The 23,379-nt window shown below is 37.3% G+C and overlaps 1 protein-coding gene across 5 annotated transcripts in view; it reads left to right on the top strand.

Moving 5' to 3' along the window:
- RAD18 (RAD18 E3 ubiquitin protein ligase) overlaps positions 1 to 17,858 on the top strand; it is a 140,031-nt gene extending 122,173 nt beyond the window's left edge. For 3 of the 5 annotated variants that reach the window (XM_087923713.1, XM_087923716.1, XM_087923714.1), the window contains one exon: positions 17,011 to 17,858. In XM_087923713.1, the coding sequence (XP_087779839.1) occupies positions 17,011 to 17,098 (88 nt within the window). In that variant the 3' untranslated portion in view covers positions 17,099 to 17,858. Of the gene's footprint in view, positions 1 to 3,948; positions 4,006 to 17,010 lie in introns of all 5 variants that reach the window. The other 2 variants (XM_087923717.1, XM_087923715.1) reach the window with 1 other exon arrangement.
- The last annotated feature ends 5,521 nt before the right edge of the window (positions 17,859 to 23,379 follow it).

Below are 23,379 nucleotides of genomic sequence, written 5' to 3'. Positions count from 1 at the left end.
CTGTGTGAGCCAGGATTTCTGCTTCATATAATTTATCCCAGTGATATATAGCTTATTTCTTTCTGAGTGGCATAGTGTAGTGAATGTAAAGGAACATTGAAACCAAGTTCCTGCTCAATATTTCATTCTATAACTGGAAAAAAATAATATTGTCAATCATCTGGCAAGAGCCATGGTGGCTCAGTGGTTTCAATGCAGTAATTGCAGACTAATTTTGCCAACTGACAGAATTCGATTCTCACCTGTTCAAAATTGAGTTGGCATTCCATCATTCTGAGGTCGGTAAAATGAGGACCCAGATTCAGATTGATGGGGGCAGTATGCTGACTTTGTAAGTGCTATTGCTATTATTTCCCACTGACGTTTTATCCTTTGTAATCAGTAATGTAAATGGTTCATATTCAGTTTGTGGCTTAAAGGTGTGACTTACTGACACAACATCCACTTTTCTGAGGCCCAAATCGAAGCTAGTTCTTTCTTCTTTCCCAGAAATGTAATATTTTTTTCAGCATCAGTTAGTGGTACTTAAGTCTTCTCTATCATATCCTCATAAATGTATACATACAACTCTCAATGCAGAATAAAAAGCATCTATTGCACAATAAAATGTAATGCGGAACTATTAACAATGAGATATTTCATGTTTTCAGAATAATTTTGGGTCTGCTTCTGTTCCTTTTCTTTTCAGGAGAGATTGTACCAGAGAGGAATATGGAATAATGAAAAAGTTAGGGTCCAAAAGTAGTGTATTGTTTTCCCATCATAAGCCACTGGTGCTTCTGTATTTGCCACATGATTATGATCAGCTGCAAACCTGAGATTTAAAAAACCTTTAAAAAAGAAAGTTTGCTTTCCCTAATTCACATTTATCAAATCAAGCTCTACAGTACTATATAACTAAACTATATACTAGAAACTATAGTACACCCTGCAAGTTAGTTTGAAGCTCTTCTGATATACACTTAAAAACAATGAAATCATCCAAATAAAATTGAATCTCTGTTCAATGTTTTAGCTTTTTGGCATTTTTAAAAAAGATGCTGCGTGCTAAAACAAATCCATAGGGAGATCGTTTAAAATAGACAAGTTTCTCATGTAATAAACACATTAAGGTCTTTATTAATTTTCTCAAAAACAACTTGCTCGTATGCACTTGGCAAATCAAGAATACAAAACATCTTTGCCCTTTGCAATTCTACAAAGCTTCTATGTGTAGAACAGATAACATTGCATTACAATAAATTCATTTGTTCTGTTAAATCCATATAAAGATGGATACTCCTATTTTACTTTTTTATCACTACAGTAGCATCAATAATATCCCTCTGCATCAACTCCTTTATGTCTTTTGGCATAGGTCTCTCAATGTTGCAAGTTCTTTTGTACACAAACATCTCTTTTCCCCCCCATTGTTCAAAGGGACTAATCCATGAGAACAGTCCAATTCCTTTTCATGATGTTACCACTGAAACTAATGCTTGTCCCACAACAGACTTTAACCAGGTGAAACATGTCCTTCCAGTATCCCAATATTTAAATCAGCAAATATGTTTCTAAATTAGAAATATCCATTAAGTCCAATAGACCTGTACATGTTTTTTTTTCTGAATTTTGTGAATTTGTTTTAAGGACATAAACAACATATTTAACATTTCCTAAAATCTTAAGACCATTTTTTAATAATATACCATATTCCAATTATCTATTCTAATTTTCATATACAGTGTGTTGCCCGTTTTTAATTTTTCTGCTTGAATGGAAGCAATTTGTTACTTTTTTCTAGGAAGTTTCACATATCAACCTAATTGATTTGATGATTTTCCTTACCAAGATTTGAGCTTGAAAACTGCCCTTCCCCACTTTATTTTTCAATAGATGGAGTTAAGGTATTACTTCAGATTTTCCCAATATCATCACACAGAGCATCTTCATCAGAATCCAATATCCTTTGCAAATAGCTAAGAGGATGGTAAAAATGCATCTATTCAGAAAATGACAGCTAATAAAATTCTAAGTACGCTAGTACCACTTGGGAGATACTTGTTGAATTAGATGGAAAACATGCATAAACATTATTTTTGGAACAAGATTTTTATCTCATCAAAAGGCCCAGAATATAGTGCTATTGTTAGTTTAAAAATACTGAGAATTGGAAGGATTTCAATAAAGAACAGCATATCAAGGTTTCACATAGCAGAGTATATTAACAAATTTTATTCTAACTGGGAAATAATTATTTATCTTGAAAGTATTTTAAATGGAAAAACCATAAAAATGCCTAAGATGTGCACAACAGTCTATTGTGTTTACTAAGATCTATTTCCAAAGGAATATACTGTAGGATTGCAGTATCAGTACAATAGAATATGAACAATCTTATTTATTGGCAAATTAGCTTAAAAAATATGAATATGACTTATAAACTCATAATGTAAAAGTGTTTCACCTGCAGAACTAATTTATGGATCCATGAGTGAGTCATCTGTTAAAAAAAAAAACCACTATAAATACACCTTTCCTCCTTGGTCCTCATTTCCAGATCTAATTCTTGACTAACTTCTCCCATAATAATTGATAATCTGGAGGGTTTTAAATTGGTAAGAGCTCGTTTAATATTGTTTTAGTGATTTTATTTATTTTTCTTCTCTGTGATGTTTTATGTAAATTTATTCTTAAAGAAGGATTTAGATAATAGTGGTAATGTATGTGTATAAATTCTTAAATTTACATCAAGAACTCTGTGATTCGTGGCTGACTGTGTTGAAAATTGTTTCTCGAAAACATAAACCAGAGTTTTTGGCTCCTATTCTAGTTTTGATTTTCCAAGTAGTATTTCCAAGTGAAAACAGCACATTGAATGCATTGGCTTGCTTATTGAAACATTATGATATATTTCCCCATGACTAGCAAAAATTATGTCATCAAATCCAAAGGCCACTTACCATCTTGACTATTGGCATCATCAGAAGTTCAAGGATTGAAGCTTTTTGTTTAGTTAGATCTTATTGCTGGAATAATCTGCATATAGATTTGATTGCTACATCTGGTGAACAAATATTTAATACAATACCAAAAATGTAAAATAAGAAACTACTGTCCTTTCTTGTTTAAAGGTGCAATTTTACTTGAAATGCAATTCTTTTATTGAATATACAAACTTTATTGAATATACAACTAAAATAACAAAGAAACACATACACAACATGGGAAAAAATGGGGGAAAAAAAACACAAATGCAGTTCTAATCATGCACTTTCTCTAAGGAAATCTTATAGGTTGCTCTGAAAAAAAAACCCAGACATTTTGGGTCATGCATTAGGTTCATCTGAAAAGAAGTAGAGTTATTATTCTTCCTGGAAAGGAGACACTGCCATTTTTAAAAATAATAATTAGCATATTTTTTTTCTCTTGTTTGGGGAGAGAGTCATGTCTCTGAAGCTATGCACATAAGCCTCTATCATATCCATTATTATTTCTGTCAACCAATGAAAAAGTCATGTTTAAAATGTTTTGCAAATAAAAGGTCAAGCAAGACCACATATAAATCCAATGGGAAAAGATCAAAGAAGTTTTTAAAGGAAAAAATATCTTAAGAAAAACAGAGATCCATCCTTTTACATGTTTTTGTTTTTTATTTTATTTTATTAAATTTACTATACACCTGTAACCTCATAGAATACTGGTTTACTACTTTGCAATGTCGGGCAACTAATTTTATCAAACAAGCCTATATTTTATATTTTATATCTACTGATACACATCATTATCTATATATTTCCATTGGGTAGCAAAAAACCTGCCAAAAATAGTAAATTGATTTTTTTTTAATTTGAATAAATGTCAGTTTCCTATCCGTACAATATATCACTTTTCTATTGTTCAGTTTTCCACTGAAAATAGTATTGATTTATTGTGTTAATTTCTTATCTGGTTGGAATCTTTTTGTAGGGAGTATCCATAACATTATCAACACTTCAAGAGAAGGATTATCCAGTGATTTGTATGGTAAGATGTAAATTCTATAAAGCTATACTTTATCAGTCTTTCAGGTTGTGGCAGTAAAAGACACATAAACACACCTACACAGCTGCTACAGAGCTGTATTTATTATGGTTCTGGCATTTCGGACACCATGTTAACCACAACAAAATGAATTAGTAAGCCTAACTAGATCAGGAGTTTTCAAAGGTTAGGATGCTATGATTGTCATCCCCCCACCCCAATGAAAAGTGAACCTTACTCCTCTCTTCATGAACAAACCTAGTGATTTCAATGAGGCAAGAAAGAAACATCCTCTGTATATCCTCAGTAATTCCCTAGGTCCCAGGCTACTGTGCTTTATGATTTTCCCTGTCTTAAGGGAATCCAGTCATTGGTAGGCACACTGATTGTGTGGAGGTCTATAAGATAGGCTGTAGAACTGATAGGCCACATTCTTACTCTGCCTGGGCAGGCACTTTTCCAACGAAAGCAAGCCATTAGTAATCTGCCCCAGAATTTCCAAACCTCCTCAAATGTGCTGGTAGATACCTACCTACAATTTGAGAATCCCTGCAGTAGATAGGGTGTTTTTTTTTCTGTTTTTTGTTTTTGTTAAATGACTTGGAAAAATATTGCAAGAAGAAAAATGAGAACACGGTAGAAGAAAATCAAATTTCCACTTCTTTAAAAGTAACTAACACCAGGTAAATTTATATTTATTATGTTATTTTAATGCGTATTTTTCTCATTCATAATATTTATAAATTGATAGCCCGTTATTTTGTAGCTACTTCAGAGTATTATTCCCTTATGCTTCTAATTTATAATTCCCCTCCATTGTTCAAGGATTTTTTTTAATGAGAGTTATGACACTGAAATTATTTCAGTGAAGTTAAGCTGAATATTCTAAGCAGAATATTTAGATTCAGAACCAGTTACCTATACAATTTATTCATACTTGGTGAAATAAGTTATTTTTTGGCTTCTAATATATTGCATTAGATACTGTCTTCCTCTTGGTTAAAAAAAAAATCTAAATGCCAAATATTTGGCTCCAGTAGCATATTATTTAAGACCTAGAAGCAAAAGCTGGAAAGGATTGGTAATTTGAAAAGTACAGTAGATACCAATATATTAAATGGAGTAGCTTAATTATTTATTTGCATAGACTCTTAGAATAAAGATGAATTTATTTCTGCAGAATCTTAGAAAAAATTAGAGATGTAAACAAAAACTGAATTTTCAGAAGAGTCCTTTCTCATGTATTATTTATTATAAAGAAGAGCTTGCAATGAACTGCTAGTTGCATGATGGCAAAATGGAAATTGCCTGTTGAAATTTGCTGAAGATCTTGAACATGTAAATATTCTCTTTTCTTTTTAAAAGTTCACCATGTACCCTTTGTTTTTTTTCCCTGGCTTTCTTTCTTTTTAAATATAGTGCTCTTTTAAAAGTGACATTTATCAGGCTCCAAGATCTTTGTGAACTGAAAAGGCAGTTCTGCTTACACTCACCAGCAATTTCTCTAGATTGCTCCAGGCCATAGCAATGCCCTATGTCCGACCCCAAATCTCTTTTTTCCTAGGAGCAAATTTTTGGTAGGGACAGAGAAAGCCTATGTTATTGTCAAATGAAAATTCTATGTCCCATCTCGAGACCAATCTATTATTTGCAGAAGAGCATTTCCTCATGAATCGTAAATGTCACCATTTTAAAACCGTAGAATTCAATGCCTACTTTTTGACTCTCTTTGCTCTTACAATATTCCACTTCATTTACCCACCACCAAACAGTGGTAGGTTAAGGTAACGTGTATTTGATATGCTAGTACAAATTTTGCTTCAGAAATGGCTGAACGCAAGCGCTTGCTTCATAATAGAACAGTGTTTTCAACTAACAGAAAGAGGAGTGAAATAATACAGCCTTGAATGTTTAATTTTTAAAAATGCAGCTAAAATTTTGCCAGATTTCTGTACTCTTACATTAAAGTTTGAGCATTTTTAATTATATTTATTTACTTTGGTATGTGATCCTGGCCACTGATAATGTCTCCCTCCAGAAAATATTGCTGGCATTGGTCTTGCTGCATTCAACAGAATATAGAGATCATAGTTTTCTAAGCCCAAAGTTAACATCACAGTTTTTCTCTGGGGTTGTTTTTTTTTTGGTGGTGAACTGGCCCACTGAAACAATGGGGCATGACTGTTCTGTGTTGTTTCCTTTGTGCAGTATACCCCTCTGATGTTGGCAGCCAGACTGCTCTTTCTTATCTATGCTATATTTCAGTAGTTATGCATATTGTTTTGGCAGTTTGTTCTTACTTCCATTCTCTTCCAAATAATATCTTGCATTCTTAAATTATCATGTGGCAGGAATTGTAATAATCAAGGATCTAAAAGAGATTCTTATTCTTTAGCGATTGTGGCAAAATGTGTGTACTCTTGGAAATTATAATTTTATATATGAAACCATGGGACTTTTTGACTTTTAAATCTGTAGAAGACCAAACTCATTTTAGATACTTTTATAAATATTAGATGGTCAGAAAGTGACTGATTATGTTTAGGTTCAGCTTTTGTTTGTAAAGTATAGGTCTGTTTATATAATTATCATAGATAATACATGAATGACTTCTCAATAGTTTTTTTTATATACTTGGACTTGTAATTCATGGTAGCTGTACATTACATTGGCAGCTGTAGAGCTCAATTATGAGATTCATGTGCTATGAATGTCATAGAATTTACTGCTCACAGATAAATTATTTTGGGAATTATCTTGTTACATCTGTGATATAAAATCCTTTGGTCATTATAATGATGATTCTTAATGGAATATAGAAATACACCTTTTAACCAAGATTGACTTTGCTGGTAAGTTGACTTTTGTTTCTGCTTTCATGTTTATTCACTGATAAATTTGTAAACAGTTATTTGCTTATGATATAAACATGCAGTTATCATTAAATATAAATTTAAGTACACGTAGCTGTCTACAATAATACAAATAATGATTCAATTTTCTGTCTCTGTTTTTAAACACAATTTGGTTGACTCTTGGTATTACTTTATACAGATATGAAATTTGCTTTCTCTATTCATACTTGTTTACTGCATAATTATCAATTTATTCTTTACATGCTTTTTCTATCAAATCTAACATAGTTAAAAAACATTTAAACAATTCAAGTTCTTGGTTCTATTTCCTATCATGGAAAAATAGGGGAAGATGATAAAAATGTAATCAGGATAGATCCCTGGGAGAGATATTTGAATATAAATTTTAGCATGGCAGTATTGGAAATCTAGCACTTATTTTGTTAGTTTTGGTGTTCGTAATCTGAGCACATTTATGAGCCAGGGCACAATACTAAGTGTATTAGGAGTGGGTAATTTGTAGTGTATTAATAGTTGTTATACTAATGGTCCTGCTCAATTATCTTACTATTATTAAAAGTTTTCTGGGTGCATTCCACCATACAAAATAAAAGGTTGGTTCTTTCCCTATCTTTAGATACTCATCCTGAACGTACATCAGTACACCATATGTACATTGAGTGTACAACATGTAGAAAACAGAGTAGAGATCCTAACTTGCACAGAATAGCATTAGTTTACTTGTGATAAAACAGCTGTAATTGCATATGATATATTGACCCAAACTCAGCAAAACATGTACTATTCTTACTATTAAGTGCTGGAAGTGAGTTAGATATGTGAAAAGAGATAAAAGTTGAATGCAATTGGAGTGCAGTACTTAGATCTGTGTGTGGTGAAACAAGAGAAGAGGCTCAGGAATGCACAGATGTTGAATGAAAGTGTATTGAATACAAAAATGAATTATGATTCTGAAGGAAGTACAGTACATTGAGACACAGCTAGTCCTTGTTTAGCAACCACAGTTGGAACTGGCCATAAATGCGAGCAGATTCGTTGTAAGTGTGAGCTGTCACAAATGAGGATGATCTGTAGTTTTGACATAAACAGAGAATAAATTAAGATCAAACTGGGAAAAATAGTAGTTGAAGAGAGAGTATGTTGAGAGAAGGAAAAGTTCAAGAGAGTCAAAGATGAATTAAGTTGGCAAGATTCTAAAACAAAAGAGAAAGATGAAGTTTAAAGAACAAAAGGCAGTACAGGAAGCAGGGAAAGGACTTGATGAAAGTGAGCATGGCCTGTGACGCTGGCATGAAGTTGTGTAGTGAGATATTACATACTTTATTTTGTTTGCTATATCTTATTCCCATTCTATACCTTGTGTTACTTACCATTATATTTGAAGTAAATAGTGTGATAGATAAGCATCTATCTGTATGCATTATACAGAAGGTAACAGATAATCAGAGTTGGAAGGGACCTTGTAGGTCATCTAGTCCACCCCCACCCAAGTGGGAGACCCTACACCATTTCTGACAAATGGCAGTCCAATCTCTTCTTGAAGGACATGATGGCACTGTTTCAGCCTGCTTTTGGACTGGATAATGATATCATACATACATACATACATACATACATCTGTTTCTCCTTGCAAATATTTGAATATATTTTATTTATTGGTAAAGGAGTAAGTAAGTTCTATGTGCCAGGCCATCAAAAGAGGTATTTGTGTTGGCAGCCATTTGTATTCACTGTTAGAAGTAACAGAATAGTGCAAGAGGAAATAATGGATTTTGTACATTCCTGCTTTTCCATCCCTTTTGCTGAAAATAAACATTTTATAGACTTTAAAAAGCTAAATACCAGATATCCCTGCATCAGTAAGCTAGGGAGAAGGGTGTGTGTGTGTATGGAAATCCTTTAGAGGCTTTGGGAAAAGGGAAACAGATGAACCTCATTATTTTTGGACTCCTTTTGTCTCAGGAAAAAAAAAACCAGGAAGAAAACTGACTATAATAAGCCTGCTCTAACTAGAAAAGCAAATGTTGAATTTTGCATTTCTTTAATAAAAATAAAGAGACTTAAAAAGAAGGAATCGTCAGATTTACTTTTGGATATTTTGGGATTTGACAAAGAAAACATGCTTACTAATTTGGATAATTTAAGTAGCATAGTTTTGGTGCACTGATTGGTTTTTTACTAGTTTATAGTTCTAATTAGTGATTATCCAAGGTATACTTTAGGGTAAATAACATATGTCTATCCTTATTCAATAAAAAACATAAAAAATAAACTGATTCAATAAACTTCTCTTGTGACTCAAGAGAAATTAAGTGCTGAGACATTTACATAAAAGAGGTTTTGGGGGTTTTATACAATATTAGTTGTCTGTTTAATTAATACTATGTGGTTGATGAGACAACTTGTATTAGAAATTAGACAATATGAAAAAAGCATCTTTCTGGGAGTGTACATAGTGCTCTTGTATGCCCCTATTCCATCATGGTTATGTAGAATGGCAATATAATCTTCATTGATCTGAAATGATGTACAATATCATGACATGAGTTTCCTGGAAACTTAAAGGCTTGCAAGTTTCAAAATTTAAGATAATCAACTCATTAAAGTATTTTTCAAGACTATACATCACACTTTGGATACAGGCATCTGGCTTTAGCAAATTCTAATCTGGTCTGTCCAGATGTGTTCTGTTATACATAGCAGTGCTGGTAATTGTAGTTTTCAGAAATCAGAAGGGGCATTAGCTTGGAAAAGTTAGCATGTTCCTAAGATGCCCAGTTTTTGTGTACAAGAATTTTACTCCCAATCCAAATGTTTATGTTTTAATTTGTCTCTTTCTTGCCTTTAATTTCCTGTACTATATAGAAATGATATGAAAAGATAAAAATTATTTTCATATATAATTGTTCTTATAAAATAATAATAAACAATAAGTATTGTTGAAATTTGGATTGCCAGGATTGCCTAAAAATCTAACAGGAGAATTAAAATTGCATCAATTGGGATTATCAATTGATAACTCTAAGGTTCTTTGCATACCATTCTCTCTGCAGTACACTGTGAAACTGTAAATTCACTTAACTGTCTTTATAATCTCTCAGCAACCTAACAAACATTTCATGTAATTTAGTAGTCATAAAATCTTATGGAATGCTTTGTACAGATATGAGAAATATGGTTTAAGCAGACTAATTTAGGAGCCTAGGAGTAATGTTTCATCTCGACTCTCACCAGTCTTCTCCTCATGTCTGCTATTTGGAGCTGTAACCTCTTTCTCCTTTCAGACCAGTAAACTCTAATTCTTTAGATCAGTGTTTCTCAAACTTTTCTTCACCCCAGACTCCCTTTAAATACCTTTTGTGGTCACAGACCATGGCACGAACTCCCAACATTTAGAACACTAGACTGCATCAAGCTTTTGTAGACCCCTGTGACAACATTTCCCCCCTAGGGGTCTGCAGAACACAGGTTGAGAACTACTGCCTTAGATGGTTTGCCATTGGTCAACAGACTTTTATTAGAAACAAGGCTTTAATTATTCTTTGTGCACTGAGAGTCATAAGACTAGTGGGTCTAGAAGTTTAATAAATTGATAAAGTATCCTGAGTCATATAGTTGAAAATGCCCAGCACTTTTAAACATATTAATGATTTAGAACCACAATATTTTGCATGTAAAGTAAACAAATGCAATCTGTCTGAAAAAGTATTACACTTACATAAATTATGTTGCATTTAACCATTTAAACCTGACGCTTTTAATCTTCTCCTTGAAATTCACTTATATTCTCTTGATTTTCTGTTAATTACTCCTTATTCTGTTATTGTGCTTTACATTTTCAAATCCAAATTTTTAAGCCATTATGCAAGGATATGTATTTGCTTTTACTGATGAGTGACATTTATTCATTTGAAACTTTCAGATGACTGTTCTTCATTTAAGCTCATCCTCTAACCAACCCTGGACAGCTCCCAATAGAGAAAGATATCTTTTTAAATTAGTATAAGCCAAATATTTGTGCTTATCCATCTTTAATCTTTAGTTTCTTGGTTATCATTTTCATTTTTGCAATGTTCTGCTATTTTCTTAATCTTACAAAGTTTTAAAAGCAAATTATGCTATATTTTCAATCTCTTTGGTATACTATAAATTTGTATTCTAAATAATCTGTATCGGATAATAGCATGCACACACTATTTATATTTTTGTGTTGTAATGGTAAGAATATAAGTTTTCCTCCCACAAGAACATTTCGTTAAAATCTCCTTTTGATCATTGAGATTTCAAAACCCCAGTCTTTTATTGAAAGAGGGGTATTAGCTTCATCATATTATTCATCATAAATGTCAAAAATTGGTATATTACTTCTGTTATCAACATGTTCATGTAATTTCCACCCTCTTTCTATTATTATGGCTTAAAAATAGTGTTAAAAACCCCAAGCACTAACTCTACCTGAGTTTAACCCTCAAACTCATAAAATCAGAAGTTCTTTTCCTGACTATTTAAAAATGCTTTTGCTAAATCACAGGTAATTCAGAAAAATTAGCTTGAGTCTTCTAATAAATACCTTAAGTTTATTTGTTCATGTTTAGTTATTTCTTCATTTACCTTTTCAATTTATATAGTCACTTCTTTGCTAAGCAACTCTAGCAAGTTAAAAGCACCAAAAATATATCCACTACGGGAGGGGGGGGGAGTCACAAATCAACGCATATAACACCACAAACACTTAACTCACCAAGCCACGCTGACAGAACCGGTAGTAAAAAAATTTGAATCCCACCACTGCTCCAAATCTGAGACAGTGGTGGCTAACCTTTTTGGGCTCCTGTGCCAAAAATTGTGTGTGCGCTGTGATGCGTTGCGGGTCCCACTGCCGGGATGAATCAGTCAGCTGACGACCTGCACCCAGGCAGACTGTCTGGGCGGGTTCCTCTTGATGGCAAAGATGACAGCGACACAAAGATTTCTTTTGGTGAGAGGAAGCCCAGATAGTACTACGCACCTCTCTTTTATTGTGCAGCAAGCGGGGGGGGTTAGGTTACACATGAGGAAGTTAGACAGGAATAGGGAATATTGCCATATATGGCTACACCTTATGCTATAGCCAACTCACGTTTTACACGTTGCTGTTCCATAGTGTCGCCCTATATGTGTATTGTATGTGTATTGGGTTTTCTGTGTACGTGACTTCCTACTGATGTGTCATGATATTGCAACATCTCCTCTGTTTTTTATTATTTTGATACCTCTCTTATTCTTTATGCTGCGAGATCTAGTCCTCCTCCGAGTCCAAGTCCTGCCGGCATATTAGAATGCGAGGGCCGTCTCCTTTTTCTGGGTATTCATCTTCGTTCTCCTCCGAGTCCGAAGTTAATGCCAGTAGAGACCTTTTTCTGCTGGAGTGTTGATCTCGGACCTTATTTTTACAAGCATGTTTATGTTGGTAATCTCAGTATCAATAATGGCCAGTCGTTTTTTGAGGAATTGCATTATTTTCCCAAATACACAAGGGCCCATGGCACACAGCAATAAGAGCAATATTAATGGTCCGGCAATTGAGGAAAGAAGTGTTGTGAGCCATGGGGAGAAATTAAACATATTATGATACCAAGTGTTACCTGCTTCCCTTTCCCTTTTGCGTATTTCCAACCGCTCTTTTAGTTTATCTAATGAATCTTGTACTAAGATGGTATGATCAGCATAGAAACAACATTCTTCTTTTAATGCTACACATAGCCCTCCTTCTTTTAAAAACAGCAAATCAAGGCCCCTTCTATTCTGCAAAAGAACTTCTGATAAGGATGTAAGAGATGTTTTAAGGTGAGAAATAGACTGTTCGAGAAGTTCGAGATCTTTGTCTATATCAGCACGCAAAGTTTGGTATTGATTATTACTAACTGCTAGACCGGCAATTGCCGTAGCAGCACCTGTAGCTCCTGGTCCTAGTTAATACAGCAAGGGTAAGGGTGGTGACTACCTCTCTCTTAGGACGAGCAAAATTGGTGTTATCCTGCAGAAAGGTTTGGCCGGAGTGGTAAGTTATTTTGGGGACTATCGAAACGAGAACACAGTAACCATTCCTTTGAGTGATGGTGGGGCCGTGAGCACAAGCGGTGAGGCCAGTGTCACAGGCCCACCATGAATTGTTGTCCGGAACAAAATACAAATTCTGAAAAACAGTAGTGAAATTCCCACCAGTACTCCAAAGTGCCCTTGAAATACCATTGAGCCATAAGTAAGTCTGGTTACAATGATGACTTGTGGTGTTAGGTACATTTCCCAGGCAGTATCCTGTCCCTATAATGTTACCAATGGTTTGAGTACCTTGTGACCAACGACAAGATGAAGGTGATTTTTGGGCAGTGAAATTGGTGGTGCTACCAACGGCCTCATAGTAAGGGGGGCCTGCGTTAAGACACAGCCAACAATCATTGGTAATTGCAGGGTTGCTGGCATTGAGGAGGAGGTAACTAGAGTTTATTAACCGTAGCAAAGGTTGGGGAACTGTATGGCCTGGACGATATTCTACCAGGGATATGTTTCTATTGGGACCTACTTGGATAGCGGGCCGCTCAATGATGAGTTTTATGGTAAAAGTATTGCCATAGTCGTACCCATCAGCATAAATCCGGATTCCCCAGGTAAGACCCGCCTCCCACCGTGTAGTCAGCCTTTTCCCTCCCGCTGAAAACAGAATATACATGGGATTACATGGAGTCCATATGCCCCCTGAGGGGCAATCAGCTTGATGCCAAGAACCATTTTGGAAGGCAAAGACATAATCGTCTTTGATCGGTGGCGACCAGGAGATAGAACCGGTGGAGAGACATGACCAAGCGGCACAGAAGGCGTCTGCGGGGCCTCCGCAAATGTGAATATTCTCGCAAGTCTGCTTATGTCCGGGGCAAATATAAAATCGATAGCGATGGACGAATCCCGGAGAAGGTGTGGGTGTCTCGGTCATGCTGGTGTAGGCGGTGAGGCCTACCAATATCTGTCCGACGTCAGCTTTGAGGGTAGGCCACCAGGTGTATGGGTGAGTGGTGTTGCTGATGGAAAATAAGACACGATCGTAGGCATCATATATTGTCCAAGTTTGTTTCACTGGCTGGTGTAGATTGAGGGGGTTTGCAGGCAACGTTTGTAGGAAAAAGGAAGAAAATAATGCAGTGAAGAAGAGGAGGCAGTTATTCATCATGGAGCTTCAGCCAGTGGAGATCCAGAGGGTCTGCGTTGGGTTGTGGCTGATCAGGTGGGGAGGTGTGGCAAGGGCGCACACAGCGACCAGGAATCCAGAGAACTTTTTCAGGTAACTGAATTGCAGCGTAGCCTCACCCCCAAGTGATAAGTTCAGCAGGACCCTTCCAAGCTGGATCTGGGAGTTGCCTGTAATAGACAAGTGGTCTTGCAGTGGGGAGAGAGGGTTTAGTGAAATGACGAGACACAGCAGACGAGGGAGGGTTTCCAGTGAGGTTAAGGAAATTAAGAGTATACAAACAGACATTTAACAGATTTTGCAGTGTCGGGAGGTTGGGGGGGCTAATCCCTTTTGACCCCGTGTACCGATCAAGGGTTTAAGCGTTTGGTTTGCCCTTTCTACAATAGCTTGCCCTTGGCTATTGAAAGGGATTCCAAATTTGTGGTTAATGGACCAATGATGGCAAAACTCCGAAAAAGCAGAGCTTGTGTAGGCAGGTCCATTATCCGTTTTTAGTATTTTTGGACATCCCAACACTGAAAAGGTTCGAATACAGTGGTTTTGCATTTTCGCCCCTTTGGGGCGTGGCCAATATGAATCCTGAATAAGTATCAATGGTAACATGAAGATATTTCCATGGGGCAAAAGGAGGGTATTGAGTAACATCCATTTGCCACGTATCACATGCCTGAAGTCCCCTGGGGTTAACCCCTTGAGGGATAGCTTTCGCTTGGAGACTGCATGTGGGGCATTGTTGGATGATAGCAACTGCTTCAGCCATGGTAATGCCAAATTGTTTGACCAGAGCCTTTTTATTTTGGTGAAAATAAGCATGACTTTCTCCTGCTGTTAAGGGGGCAGGTTGTGTTTGAGCAGCAAAAACCTGTTGGCAAGCAGTATCAGCTCTGACATTTCCCTCGGAGAGGTAACCCGGAAGGTGCTAAAAGGGAAGTCTCCACGGAGGGGGAAAGATAAGAGCCATATATGTGAAATACTACTTGAGTGACATACAAGCTGTCAGAGATAAGATTGATTGGGATGTGAGGAAATTTTTCCAAGGCTAAGATGACGGCCGCTAGTTCTGCTTTTTGGGCTGAGGTCTGAAGAGTTGTACGACAGGAATGCCATACTTAGAAGCAGCAGTTTTTAATTCCTTTAACAAAGCCCACTCCAATGGGGTATAATGAGGGACAGGATTACCCCCAGCAGCGGGGGTTTGAAGAATCATAGGGAAACAAGAAAGATCATCTGCAGATAGCTTTCCTTCCGCCAAAGCCGATTGAAAGGCATTACGGACAGGAGGATCTGTCGCCGTGGAGGAAGGAGGCAACAGAGAAGAGGGGTTCGGAGAAGAGTCAAGGGGTGGGGGGGAGTAGGGTGGAGGTGCCAAGGCAGCAACAGGACAGAGTTCAGCGGAAGGTGGGTCTGAGGAAGATTGGATAGAATCATCGGGAAAGAGAATATTAAGGGCAGCCATAATGGCACGCCAAGAACAAATAATCTGAGGCGGAGCCCTAGGTGGTTCATGCATCCATTTCCCCATCCATTCCCAAGAGGAACGTTTAAGAGTGCCTTCCGCGGGATACGCGGGGCAGTGTTGTTGAGCATAACTCAAAAAATCATCCAAATACTTTTTTGACAGAGGATATACATTTTTGCCGTTAGCCTTCTGCAAATAATTTGCCTTCTTCACTAAAGAGAGAAGTTCATCCCTATGCTTAAGCTGAACTTGAGAAAGTGAGGAGCCCATACTTACGATGCGCGAGCCTATTCCAGGTGCGTAGTACAGGAGTGAAGGAAGCGCATTTCTAGACAAGAATCACGCTTTGTCGGGGACGTATCGTTGAGACGATCACGTCGGGGTCACCAGTTGATGCGTTGCGGGTCCCACTGCCGGGATGAATCAGTCAGCTCAAGACCTGCACCCAGGCAGACTGTCTGGGCGGGCTCCTCTTGATGGCAAAGATGACAGCGACACAAAGGTTTCTTTTGGTGAGAGGAAGCCCAGATAGTACTACGCACCTCTCTTTTATTGTGCAGCAAGCAGGGGGGGGTTACGTTACACATGAGGAAGTTAGACAGGAATAGGGAATATTGCCATATATGGCTAATCCTTATGCTATAGCCAACTCACGTTTTACACGTTGCTGTTCCTATAGTGTCGCCCTATATGTGTATTGTATGTGTATTGGGTTTTCTGTGTACGTGACTTCCTACTGATGTGTCATGATATTGCAACAGCGCTGGTGCTCACTGCTTGTGTGCCAGCACCCAGAAGGCAATGTGCATGCCTCCTGTGCATGCGTGCACAATTCCCCCCGCCCGCTGCCCCCCTTACCTGCACTGCGTCTCACAGCTGATTTTCCGCTGTTTTGAGGCCTTTTTCGGCCTCCCAGAGGCTTGAAGAAAACCAACCTCTACAGGCTGAACAGGCCCCAAACCAGCCGAAAATCAGCTGTGAGGCACACACATGTGCAGTGAGGTAAGTTTGCTTGCAGCTCGCATGCCGGCACAAATGGCTCTGCATGCCAACTGTGGCACGTGTGCCATAGGCTCGCCATCACAGACCTAGACTAGTTACTTGGGCCAACCAGGGGTTAAGATATGTAGCTAACCTATGTTGCCAGGTGATCTTTCTCCATTGCCTTCACTTAACTCTCCTATTAGCAAGAGCATCAACCCATAAACTAAGAGCCTAAAAATTTGTCTCCCCACCCTGTCAACCCCAAATGGAACTAGTACTGATGTCATCCAGAAGACCCTTGTTCTTTTCATATATGCTACTCCACAGATAGCTAATTGTGAGCTAAAGATGGGGGGCAGAGGGTGGGTATCCTTTGATTATGTTTGTAGTTCACATACATCATATCTTCAATTGCTACCAATTATATCCAGTTTTTAATTGGCATTTGTCTCCTTTTCTTTTAGAAAAAGAAGTGTGAAAACGACCAAACAAAAATCACAACATTCTAGGAGCAGCCTACCAATATCCAAGAGTAAGCGAAAAAGAAAGTAGCTGACATTTTATTTTGTGACAAAAATTTCCAAAATGGCTTTACTTCTAAAATTTTAGAAGCATATCTAGGCTCAAGTTCCATTCCCAGCATTCTTCACAATAAAACTACTTTTCCTGTTAATAGCTGTATATTTAAGCGGTAAGAAAGTACTGTATTACATTCAGAATGTAAGGTATTAGAATATATGCTGTTTTACTAGTCATAACTGATAATCTCTATGTATAATGGACTGCAATTATTAACGTCTTCAGGATATCATTCTTCTAGGATACCATTTAATTCAAAATATTTAATTAGAAAAAAAGTCAATTTAGGTCTTTTCATTCTTTTCCTTTACCTCCATTTTTAGCAGTTATGAATATGTTTGACTCATTATTCTGGATAAATTGTGTAGCCCCTGAGTTGGACTACAGTTGGACTTCTTTCATACGGTAAAAAAAATCTGAAATATTGTATGTATGTAAAAAAATGAAAACTTTATTTGCTCTGAGAGTATTGCTTTTTCAACTGTTTTCCTGTTTATTTATTCTTTGACATCTATATTTTTAGTACAAGATTGTTTAGAATTTCTAGACTAAAAGAAATTCAGACAAATAAAATGAATTCCAGAATATTTTCATCTGCTGTTTCTTGATAAAATGATTTCAACATCATGCCGCATGAGATTATAATTATGTACTGATATTTTGCCAAACCTACCGTAAATAAGTTAGCAACATGGCTAACAAAATATCCGCTCCTATGCATCAATTTAGATTGCATCACCTGGAAATTATTTCATTATGAAATTAATTTTGTTAATTGTTCAACAGCCCAACACTTTCACTGCTGAAAAAAATACAAAAGGGCCTATTTTCTTCTTCCCCTACCATTTCTTCCAAATGTATTTTGGGAGTATTGGGGGGGGGATTCTAGAACAGATGTGGGGACATAAGAAATTTAAGGGAGAATAGAAAATTACACAGAACATCTCCTCGCATAACTTTGGATTTCTTTCTCACTTTATGTGCATTAAAAAAATCAGTCCTGTAATGCATGCTATATAAGTTATATAACAAATTCTGCTTCTATCGCTCTTATTTGCAGGTGTATACTGGTGAGACTACTACTAATGCTAATTGTTTTTCTGTTCACATATACATACAGACACATGTACACAAACAAACATATGTGATTCAATATTGAACATGGCTTATATACCTTTGCATGCTATATAATGAAGATTTCTAATCCTTAGTCAGGATTTCTTCTAAATTTGGAAACATAGCTGCTTCATCTCTGAAATGAATTTGGGATAATGGGCAAGGAACATACCCACCCACCGCCTTTGACATCTATCCTATACTTATTTCCTCGAATAAGAGAAGGGCGAATGTTTGCCTTCTTTCTCTCTTTCTCCAGCTCCAAAGAAATGGGAGAAAGTAGAGGCTGCCCTTGGGTTAACAGGTAAGACTTCAAATTGGACATGAAATAGCCAGGCATTGTGTTTAGCCTCTATTCCCCATGAATGGGTTGAACTCAAAGTGCCTGTTCAGCACAAAAGCAAACTTTCAGCTTGGCTGTGAAATGAAAGGCAGAAGGGGTACATTGATTTTGCCTGTGTGCCCACTGGTGGTTCCGAATGTAGAATCATACAATCAGATGAAGAGACCTTCGTGGCTTTAGCATCCCAATGTAAGTCTGAGGCGAAGTAGGAAGATGGAGTTTGGGTTTGCTTCAAGCTTCAGATGTGAGTCCAGGGTGCACTTTTTAACCATGGCAAGTTGAATGACATTATCAATGCCTATTTAAATGTATTTGAAGAGTTAGCATGTATATCAACATCAGTTATTTTTAAACACACACACACATAAAACCCACATAATGTTATATAGGGGACTGGAGACTAAAGCATACAAAGAACGGTCACAGGAACTGGGCTTGGCTAGTCTAGTAAAGAGAAGGACCAGGGGAGACATGATAGTGGTCTTCCAATATTTGAGGGGCTGTCACAGAGAGGAAGGGATCAAGCTATTTTCTAATACACCTGTAGGCCAGACAAGGAATAATGGATGGAAACTGAGCAAGGAGAGATTTAACCTGGAAATAAGGAGAAACTTTCTGACAGTGAGAACAATCAACCAATGGAACAGCTTGCCCTCGGAAGTTATGGGAGCGCTATCACTTGAGACTTTCAAGAAGAGATTGGACTGCCATTTGTCAGAAATGGTGTAGGGTCTCCCGCTTGGGTGGGGGGTTGGACTAGATGATCTACAAGATCCCTTCCAACTCTGATTATCTGTTATACAGTTCTTTTTAATTTTTGGAATGAAAAATAAAATCCAAAGGCAAGTTCATCATTCTGATGTCATTTTCCTTGCAGTCGAGGTGATGACATGAGCAGGGCTGTCTCTTGTGCATTCTCTCTAAGCATTCACATCAAGGCCTTGCTTGAATTAAAATCTAGCTGCTTGTTAATATGTGTACTTGCCTTTGACTGCTTATAAAATCTTAACTACGTTTTGGATCTATTCTTCAATGACACTTTGCAGCTAACTTTCATTATCAAATTTACTAAGATATTGCACTTATGTGTAAAGAGTACTCTGATGGTTATGTTTTCAGTATCAGCTTATGAAAGTAGTTCCTTACCAGTGGTGGTATTCAAATAAAGTTGCCACCGGTTTGGTGGGCGTGGCTTGGTGGCTGCGCTTTGCACGCAAGCACACTTTGCGTGCACGCACGTACCAAACATGCACTTTGCGCAGGCGCAGAGGCATTCTAACTTGCCTCCTGCAAGCCTGCACGATGCTGGTCGCTGCAGCAGCTGCCATGTGGCGCTATTCTGCGCTGCGCAAAGCAGCTGCACTTTGAATTCTGTCCATAAAAGTGAGTATGGGAGCCCAGGCGGGCGGGTGGGCCAAACACAGAGCAGCAAAGAGAACCGGTTTGGTCTCTACTGCTCATTGCCGCTACTGGCTCTCCAGAACCAGGCAGAACCAGTCGAATACCACCATTGTTCCTTATCAATTTTTTGCCAACTATTTTTTATTAATTTTAATATTTAGGAGATATCACTATGACCTATTAATTTAATCAAGAGCCTATGTGAAAAATCTTGGTTTTATTTTACCAAATTATGGCATATTTACATTCTCTAACACAAGAGCTCTCTTGGCTGTCTTTTTTAATGTAATATATTCCTGCAATGTACTTTATCAAATGCTATAAATGTCAGCCCTGCTGCTTTAATTTTTCATCTCTTTTTTTAAGTTGCTGCTTTATTTTGTTTTATTGTTTCTCATGGATGTCTCTTCAGACATTTGAGATGAGTCCGTCTCCCCCGTCCCCCCCGTCCCCCATCCCCCCAAAATAATGGGTATTTCTGTAGCATGTGTGATTTTGCTGAACCCCATCTGGTGCAGATCAAGGACTGTGTCCCAAAGGAAGGTGTGTGTGCAGTTGATGTTTTGAAGATTTTTTGTTATAAAAACTAGTTTTGATGCGCGTTCTAAGTTTCATGAGATTAATAGAAATAATGGTGGAGTGGGACCTATGTAAGTTTTGAAATAAAAGAATTTGATAGCAAACTTACTACTCTTATACTGTGCCTTAAAAGAAAAATACCATTGGTATTTTAAAACTATTATTTAGGGATGATTATTCTAAAAGCAACTGAGACAGAGGGACATACCAAGATATAAATGGTTTAATGTCTTAGGAAAAAGATGCTGTACTTAGAAGTATAGGACGCAATTCCGTTTAAGGAATAGTATTTGAGAATCTTTATATTGAGAGTAGACATATTTGAAATTTTGAGGATAAGTAGTGAGTACTTCAATAAAGAGGGAGCTATTGGTTGTTAAAAGGGCCTGCTATGATTAGTCACAAAACATTTATTTTTCAGCAGGCAAAATAACAATACATTATAATGTGGTACAGGTTGTCCTCGATTTACAACCATTTGTTTAGTGACCATTTGAAATTACAACGGCACGGAGAAAAAGTGACTTATGACTAATTTTTCTCATGGCCATGGCAGCAATCCTGTGGTCATGTGATCAAAATTCAGACACTTGGCAACTGGCATGTATTTGTATGTATGATGGCTGCAATGTCCTGGGGTCATGTGACCATCTTTTGTGACCTGACAAGCAAAATCAATGGGAAAACCAGATTTATTTAATAACCATGTTACTAGGTTAACAACTCCAGTGATTCACTTAACACCTGTGGCAAGAAAGTTCATAAAATGGGGCTGAACTCAATAAGTGTCTTGCTCATTAGTAGACATTTGGGGCTCATTTGTGGTCCGTACGTTGACCTGTATGTCATTATTTGCACTGTTTTTATAATGTATCATAAAATTGTATTACTTCTATATCATGATTTCATCCATAGGGCACTCATTTTTCAGCGAGTCCTTACCTGAAGAACAAAATACTGGGCTGCTGCCATGTAACTATTTAGGGGTGTTGATTGGTTTCATTTTTTTTTTTTTAAAGAAATGCTTCTGAGGCCTATTTGGTCATCAAAAGCAATCTATAGAAACTGGCACTTTGCTTTGCAACACACCAACTTCTCACAGAATTGAATCTTTTTTAAATAATTAAAGTCAGACGGGTGAAGAATGTGATTGCTGCCAAGGGACATGCCTGAGAATGTTGCCAAGGAGTGTCACATTAGCCAGCCTTGCTCAATTCCATCCTGTATATTGTTCTATTCCAAGGCAGTTCTTTCTCAGTGTGGCAGAGCTGGGGATAGGAGGTTGCTTTCTCAAACATGGTTGCCTCTAGAATATAGCAATAGCCCTTAGAATTATATATCACTTTACAGTGCTTTACAACCCTCTGTAAGCGGTTTACAGAGTCAGCATAATACCCCCAACAATTTGGGTCCTCGTTTTACCCACCTCGGAAGGATAGAAGGCCTTGAGCCTAGTGGGATTCGAACAGACAAATTGCAGGCTGCCGGAAGTAGCCTGCAGTACTGCACTCTAACCATTGTGCTGCCATGGCTTATATGAAGCAGTTGAGAAGCATCTTTGGAGGTGGCTGCCAAAAACAGGGACAAAGAGCTTTCTTCATTGACCTGCCTTGCTGGGACTCTTCACATGATGGAAGACCACCATGAGCGTGGTCATCTATGGAAGACCATCAACAGTGTGGTTCTGTTCTTGTCTCTCATGATTGAAATGATCAGTAACAATTCTTACAGGCTTTTGATGGTTAACCACCCCCAAACCTTTGACTTTACTGAGTTTTCCCATTTTTTTTCAACTGCCTTTATAAGTTATGTATTTGTTTTACATTTGGCCAAGTGCCATCTGGAAGCCATATGCGATAAAGCTGGAATACACTTTGTTTCCTTGAAAACAGATACTGAGTTTGGCTACAAAATATATTTGCTGTGTCTCGTCTCTACAACAAAGCAGACTGTTTATTTATATTAAATTAACAGCAAAGTGCCAGTGAAACAGGTCTTTAATGAACAATGTTTACTTTTCACATCCTGTGGACTTATTAAACTATGTAAGAAAACAAATTTCTTGGCCTTATTTTAATTTTGATCAGTCATTTTCAGGGGAAAAAAAAAGTTCGCAGGATCAATTATTTAGCCATTTTAAAAAAAACCCAGCAGTTCTTTTAAATTAATTATATATCCAATTCCTGATCCAATTAAAAGTGAATAATATACAAAGGCTATGAATGAAAAACATCCCTTAAGAAAAATTAACAATGAAGCCCTTGCAGATAAATAAAAAAGAAAGCTTTAAGCAATAAAATACAACATACTTTTCTGGTATATTAAGACAATTATATTTTTGCTAAGGTACAGGTATGCTATTGCTCCCTGATCCCTTGTGATTTTGGTAGTGCTGTAACAAAAGTTAACATTTGTCATCTCTCTTCATCTTACTGATTACATTTCTCTCCTCCCCCTCAAGCTTTTGGTGCTTCTTTACAAAGTAGGTGGGTTCTATTGATTATCATGACCAAGAAGGCAATTTGTAAATCTGTTAGGTAAAGAACTATGGACTTTGGAATCGTTCTAAAGACAGGTCTCTCAGGGCTGATTGAAAGTTGCCCACCACGTCCCATAGCTGTCGCCACTACGCTACAAAAGGGTTGATGGGTAAGCAGGGGTTGCAGAGGGTTGCAGATGGGCCGATGCAAACACCTTCCGAATCCCAACTATGTGTTGTGTGGAGATGCACACACTGTGTGCTGATTGGTGGATCTGACTTCCTGTTTTGTGCTTTGCTGTTTGAGGGCCACCTAACTGGAATGTTAAAATCTTC

This window comes from Pseudonaja textilis, chromosome 2 (genome assembly GCF_049901715.1).
Source record: "Pseudonaja textilis isolate UNSWEBS1 chromosome 2, rPseTex1.2, whole genome shotgun sequence".
NCBI classification, from domain to species: domain Eukaryota; kingdom Metazoa; phylum Chordata; class Lepidosauria; order Squamata; family Elapidae; genus Pseudonaja; species Pseudonaja textilis.
This window is presented reverse-complemented; position numbering and strand designations above follow the sequence as displayed.